The 7659-nt window shown below is 36.2% G+C and overlaps 1 protein-coding gene across 1 annotated transcript; it reads right to left on the reverse strand.

The window, feature by feature from the left end:
- Positions 1-3248: 3248 nt before the first annotated feature.
- Positions 3249-6851, reverse strand: LOC114717474 (uncharacterized). Its single transcript, XM_028902612.1, has 4 exons — positions 6772-6851; positions 6581-6665; positions 6294-6330; positions 3249-3820 (listed from the first exon to the last, which is right to left on the reverse strand). Exons 1-4 carry the CDS (start codon positions 6849-6851, stop codon positions 3249-3251), a joined length of 774 nt encoding a protein of 257 aa, XP_028758445.1.
- Between the last annotated feature and the right edge of the window lie 808 nt (positions 6852-7659).

The following is a 7659-nucleotide window of genomic DNA, read 5'->3' on the forward strand; positions in this document are numbered from 1 at the left end:
AGAGACTCCGCCAAACTTATCCTTCAATGCTATCCACATGGCTTGTGCAGTTTTGTGCGACTCAAACTCACACATCAGGTCATCAGCCATGGAGCTCAAAAGCGTGATTCTTGCTATGCTATTCTTCTTTTCCAGGTTAGATATGCCTCTTGGTCTCTCCTGTGCTGGTTTGTGTTGCCAGCCTCAGGTTCAACCATAGCAGTGGTGAGAGGCTCTATCGCATCCTGTTCCTCTAGGATATACTGGACCTTTCGGTGCCAGATGTCCCAGTTGTCCCCGTTAAGCTTTTCTCCCTTGTTCAATTCAGCAATTATGTTCTTGGTTGCCATTCTTAGTTCTGTGACAAATCTATCCCACATTAATCTATGTTCTCTTTAAAGAGAACCGAACCAAAGAACATTTCAGTTATATAGCACAATGAAGTATACAATGTAATGTGCCTATATTATCCTCAATCAGTAAATAATGAAATTACTAGATCCATGATCAGGAGAATACGTTAGTACCTCCCATCACACAGATACTAGCAACAATCATCATGTCCTATCAAGGATTTTATATAAGCACTTTAAAAAAAAAATGTAACCTTTAGAAGTCTTATCTTCTAAAAGCTCCCACTTATAAAAGGCATACACATGATATTCACAAATAATCATACAACAATAATTCAAGTAATTTCATTAAATGAAATAACATACTTAGTCTGTTTACAATGCATGAAACCACAAATTCATGGTGAATACAAATATTACATCATTTGATATGAACATAAAGGTAATCAAGCATTGCTTTTCTTATGCTTCTAAGTTTGCGCGTTTTGTTCATAAAGGAGGACACTAGCTCTATGGCCCAAATCCAGTAAGATTTTCTTATGGGTTTGCCTTTAGGTCCGCCTCTAACTCTTATTGCTCTTATGTACTCCATTATGACTCTAAGGTAGAATTCTGTATTCTTCTTATCGGTCATGTAATGAACGTAGCTAGCGAGCACACCATTGATGCCTTTTATGTTTGTCAATTTAGCTGCATCACTTTCAGCTATTCTCATAGCTAAAGCAGGGGTACAGGGTTGATCCACCTCTTCGCCTTCCTCTACTTCGGTTTTATTGGGAAGATCTAGCGAATCATTACAGACCAAATAAGGTTCGGTACGGAGGGGTTCAGTGGGAAATAAAGATTCTGACTCAGGTCCAGAATCCATTAACTCCTCCGGGATTTCTTGAGGAACCTTTTCAGGGTCCTCTTTAGGATCCTCATCCTCTGGCTCATATTCTGGAACTGCATTATCCATGTATGAGTATTCCAATGAACCATCTTGGATATTTTCAGTGCTACTAGAAGCCTCTTGCTTCATTTTCACCTATAACAAAATAATTTAAATTATTCTGAATATTCTGGAATTTATTTCCCCATGAAAATACCAGAAAATACACTGAAAATACTCACAAATAGATCCTTAATTGTCTCCAAAATTATCAAATTATATACCAAAATAAAGATCTTGATTTTAGGGATTTTTAGAGACAAACTGCACTTCAAACGGACCCTCCACGCGCCTACACGCGCCCCTAGAAGGAAAAATTAGCGAAAAACTGAATAAAATATTTTTCCCACTCGCCCTGTCGGCGCGTGTACTTCACGCGCCACCATGCAGCTTGCCACAGGCGACACACGCCGCGCCTGCGGATTCCACGCGCTACCACCTGTCAGGTGGTGGTCCCCACGTGCCAAGGTGGGGTGCCACGTGGCAGAACGCGCCACGTGGTGCTGCTTGGTCCAAAAATTTTTTTTTTAAAATTCGTTTTTTTTTGGACAGCCCCTTTTTTTTTTATTAAAAGTATTTGGACCGGTTGGGTTTGGGTCCATTTCGGCCCAACCGGATCCCTTCACAATTTTTTTTTTTGGGGTCTGGGCTGGATCCTGCCTCCAGCCCAAATAAACCTTTTCTTGTTTTTTTTTTTTTATAGGAGGGGCCAAAACGACGCCGTTTTGGCCCCTGGAGGTCACCTTCAACCTCCAGCCGGGTCGCCTTGACCCGGCTTCTGCAACCGGGTCGGGTCCGACGGACCCGTCGGACCCGATTTCTTCTCTCCTCCATATCTTCGCCGTCCGGTGTCCGTTTTTAGCGTACTTTATATCATTTTCTTCGTTTTTTCGAGCTCTACGCAATGGGATAATTTTTGAAACCAAAAAACTTGATTTTCCAGAGACCCAAAAACGAAAACCGTACGGCCGAACTGATATACTGCATGAAACGATTTTCATGGAGGCAGAGAAGCAACCCAATATATCTAAACATAAATATAAGACACAAAAACTATCATACTGAAAGTAAAATGGAGGATTTGCTTAATATCTGAGAGCAAATCACTTAAGGTGTACTGAAATGCCAAACCGAAAAATGCAGACGCAGAAGGACTCGGGCAGCGGAAGAAAAAAATATAAGCCTTGCTCTGATACCAATGAAGGTTTTCGGGCATACCTGGAGTCTGCAATGTAATCAGGTTGCCACGCGGAGGTCTGATCACGGTGACGGAGTCGGATCTATGTTTTCACAGCAAATGCACCACGAGAGAGAGAGAGCCGAAGGGAGGAAGTGTTTTTTCTGAATGAAATAAAAATGAACCCGCTGGTGTGTTATGGAGAGGAAAGAAAAACTGAAATTATACATGGGGGCAGTTTTTTCCTTTTTGTAATTACCTCCACTTATCTATTCCTCGTAACCGTGCGGTTCCAAAAACAAGAAGGGGAATATTACAACTAATGACCCACATTTCTTGTTATTTTCACCAGGACCCCGAATTGTAATTGGGCTTGGGTCCAATCCACCAAGGGTGGACTGGCCCATTTTCCTATAGTTAAGTTGGTTATTTATAATAAATAAGTGTTGTCATTCCTAAAATATCCTTACTAATTAAGTATATTGGCTAAAACTATCATTATTAGAAGGATTATCTTGAAAAAAAATGCATAAATATAAGAGACAAAATGGATTGGGGTCTTATATTTAGGACCAAATAAAAAGTCAAATGGGGTCTTATAATAAGTACCGGAGGAGTAATAACTAGGAGGGGGAACAAAAGAAAGGAAGATGTGGAACACGAAAGAGAGGGGGAGAGAGTCCCCAGGCCAGCTACATATAATCATGAGCAAACACATATCCTTGATGGATTTAGGAGGGGGAAGGCCAAATTTCTCCAAAATTCATAGCGTTTTATTTTTTTTGAACCAGTATCCCCCTGCCCTCCTCTAAATACGTCTCAGATCGTACGGCTGTTGAACTTTCATGAAAATGCCTTTGAAAAGATCCATGTAAAGCGGGAACTCTACAATTTTGAAGGAAACAGGAAGACAAATGATAGCATAGAGAGGGAGTACTGATGTCTTGGACTTGTCCTCAAGCACAAAGGGATGCGCTGCACAGAAAGAGATGAACCTTGAGATAATAGATACAAACAATGAGCTTAAGGCCAGAAGAAGTTTCACTGGCAATTTTTTCATAAAATCAGCGGGACGTTTTCGAGAGGTGAGTATAGAAAGGAACATGATGAGTGCAGCGACGGAGAAGCTGAGGGCAATTAGCGCAGAGAGAGCGAAAATATCAAATCCAGGACGTCCTTCTAAGGTTGGTTTGCCAGTCTTGTCATCGTTGCCGCCCGGTACGGTGCTGGATGTTGCATAGGCAACTCCGGCGACCAGCGCAGCCACCACTGAGCAGGATTTAGAAGTACGACTGAGCCATTCATCACTCTTTTGGACAAGATCTTTATGCTTTCTGAGGATGGTTTCTGCCGGAGTTTCACCTTCTTGGTTGGTTAGGACTGTGATCCATGAGGTAGGATGGCAGCAATGATTTCACATGCTGCAATTCAAATTCGATGGTGAGAGTAGTTAAATTTGATTATTTAATTACAAGAATAACTAATACATGTATAAGTGAGTGGAAAATAAATATAACATCTACACATATGGTTACCTCGTACCACTTGATTTCATCTTGCATCTCCAAGGCGCTGGAGCCCTGAATCTGCAAGTTGGACTTTGCTACTATGTGCAATGTATTATTGCCATCAAAATCCCCTGAGTGAATAAGGACATCCCATGACTTCTCTTTCCTAAGGATCTCAAATATATGGGGTTGCCGGAACTCAACAGCCACATGCAATACATTTCGGCCCTGAGAGTTGGTTTGCTAGATGGCCCCAGGCTTATCCCTCAAAATTATCTTCACTATCTCAGCTACTCCATTTTTGGCTGCAATAAGCAATTCTGACTCTCTTTTTGTCCCCACCACTACCTTCCTTCTCTTCACCCCGTGCGTATTCATGCAGTTATTCCTTTTCTTTTCAATATTTTACCGTCGGATTCTCGAATTGATGAGCATAGACAGATTTTCCCCCAGCAATTTTAGAGACGGTGAGAAAGTAGCTTTTATATGGTTATGACCGATATAATGGCAGAGTTACCTTTTTGTTTGCTTTGATGGTCAGGAACATCAATTTGAGTCTACTGTACACTCTGTTTATTATCTGCAATATTCCAATATATATCACAGACGAAACTCACTCATCCTTCCCACATTTGTGATGACGTGAGTTAGAATATAAATCAGATGAATCACGATGAATGAAAAACACAACCCAAAGTTTGCTATGTATATATTGGCCTATCATACAAATTTTTAATTAGCTTTCCACCCCCTACTCCTAAAAATCAAATAAGAATTATTTAAATACCTCTTCTCCCCTCTCCTATACTCCATTGAACCAAAGTACCAAATAAAGCCTTAGCTTTGTTCAAACTTAGGTCTCGTTTGGTACGGAGCATTAAAAATGAAAAATATGGATTAAGATTACAATTGAGAAAAATTATCACAATAATATTTAACATAAGTAATTACTTGTTATATGATATTAGGCAAACTCACAGAAATAGAATTAGGAAATACCACTTCCTCCCATGATATATTTCCCAATACCATATACATGAATTTAGCTATTCCTATATATCAAACAACTAGCACTAACTCCCCCTTGTGATGCACGGGAAGAATTCACTTCAGTCTAATCATTAAGCCCAATTCATTATAATCTCCATCAGCACAAAGACGCCAACACAATAGAATAGACACCATGTATAAACAATGGTACTATAATTATCATGAAATAACTAAATCTCAATTTGCCAATTCAATAACTTTATGTTTATTTTTGGGATAATTAATCTCCAGATCCTTATAGTTTCATCTGATTTTTAATTAGGTCCTTATAAATTTATTTCTTTTTATTAGATCCTTTTACTTTCGTATGTTTTTAATTAGGTCCTTCTATTTTTTTCTTTTTATCAGGTCATTATAGTTTCACTTATTTTTTAATTAGGTGCTTTGTAGTTTTTGAAAAATTATTTATTAACTTTATTCTTTAAAATTAATTTCATTTTAAAATTGATAATTATATAATTGGACAAAATAATTAATATAATCATTTAGTAATTAATAAATAATTAGAATAATAATTATACTTAAATATAAATTATTTATAATCATATTTTAATTTTAGAAAAATTTATTATTATAATTTTAATTTTATAATTATAAAAATTCAAATTGAAAATAAATAATATATTTGTTTAACTAAAAATTTAAAAGAATATTAACATAAGATTGTTACAATAATTTATTATTTTTAAAATATTATTATTTGTAGAATAAATAATAAAAACTACAAGGACCTAATTAAAAACAAAGTAAAACAATAAGGACCTGATAAAAAGAAAAAAATTATAAGGACTTGATTAAAAATATATGAAAGTATAAGAACCTAATAAAAAGAAAAAAAATTATAGGGACCTGATTAAAAACCAATTGAAACTATAAGGACTTATATATTAATTATTCCTTTATTTTTTTAAAATCAAACATTATCAGCCAAACCTCCGATCATAAATGGCAGATATGGAAACAACTATATCACATTTATAAAGAAATTTTACCTCACACAGTCCTATTCGACTCGAATGGTAAACTGTCAATGCATTTGGTTACAATGAGAGGTTGCAATATAATTGAAATTTTACATATAAGAGTCTTATGTGGGCATATTTTGTTGCTTCCAACCCTCCAAATCCGTATCCTTCAACACCATTTCTTCTTGAACATTTCACTTCGAGTGGGCGTCTTTGGAATTTTAGCATATATTTGTCTCCTCGTTACATGAACCAACATTCAAGTTACAGTTACAGACGACGATTCACGTCGTATTAATTTTTAACATACTCAACACCAAAAACAGAAACCATGAAAGTTGGGCATGACTGATTTGATATCTGATACCTGAGATTGAAACACATTCCATCAGAAAATATACAAGGCACATCAAGGTATGCAAGTTCGAATCCTAAGCAACGAAAATTGATAGAAGAAAGATTATCCCATCATAGCTCTATACATAAAGAAGAAATGCAATAATGCTAATTAACATTATACCTGATGATTTTAAAAGACAATTTAAGCTTGCAACGGAAAATGAGAAAATTTTGACCAGATGATATCTAGCAGTCATCCCCATTTTGTTTCATAGCACAGCAACAGTATGTGCCACAACTCCGAGAACTCCATGCAAACATTCTGGACTAAGCTTTTTTCTCTGCGTAAAGTCTATCAGCAACCTGTAACCAAAGTTAACATTAAACCATTGTCATTAAGCTAAAATTGTATTGAAGAAACGATGCATGAATAAAACAGTAAAGGAAATCAAAAAATATAATGGGTGACCTTTTTCCTTGCAACTCCTTCTTAATTCCTCCTGAAGAACAAAGGTTTGAAGTCAAATTTACCAGAAATACCACAGACATGGTTCATGTTGTAACAGAGGGGAAAACGAACTCAATTCACCAACCCCCTATGCATCCATCAAAACAAACCTCATTCACTCAATAAGACTCTTTAGACAAGACCTTCTTTATTAGCCGTAGATTATTACATTCACTCAATAATCTTTTCTTCCGGACTATCAAAGATTACAAATTGTCGCACCACTTTAGCAAGCAAAAAACAGAATAGAGAGGATATACCCAACAAAAACACCACTTACACAAAATTTTGTCACATGCATTTTAACAGACACCTATCAAGGAAAACATATTACTCCTCCGGTCCTTAATATAGGACCCTTTTGACTATTTTGATTAAATTAAGGATGGTAGTTAAGTTAAGTAATAAATATAGATATCCCAAAATATCCCTCCGTTTACACTTCTAAAAAGAAACTGACATTTGAAAAAAATTAGTCTGGTTAACTCGCCTCCTCCGGTACCACGTCGTCCAAATTCTCCTGGCTCACGCACCATCCGATACAACGTAGTTAAGTTTTCTGTTTGATTGGGTAAAATATAAATAGAAGATTATATTTTCTGGGCACAAAGAAAATAGATAGTACGATTATTATTATGCTATTCCTTGGAGGTAAAAAATCCAATTACCTTGAATGGGTATTTGTATGAAAATATTTTTTTTAATGTTTAAATTATTTTTAAAAAATATAAAATGGTAGAATTGATGTTTGTGTGGAATCAATAAGTAATAAGTATTCATTCACTTTATAAAATATATAGATGTATTATTAATGAATAATGAGTATTATTGTGGTATTTAATTATCTAA

Source organism: Neltuma alba, unplaced genomic scaffold (assembly GCF_004799145.2).
Source record: "Neltuma alba isolate B1F8T4 unplaced genomic scaffold, ASM479914v2 tig00011737_pilon, whole genome shotgun sequence".
NCBI classification, from domain to species: Eukaryota; Viridiplantae; Streptophyta; class Magnoliopsida; order Fabales; family Fabaceae; genus Neltuma; species Neltuma alba.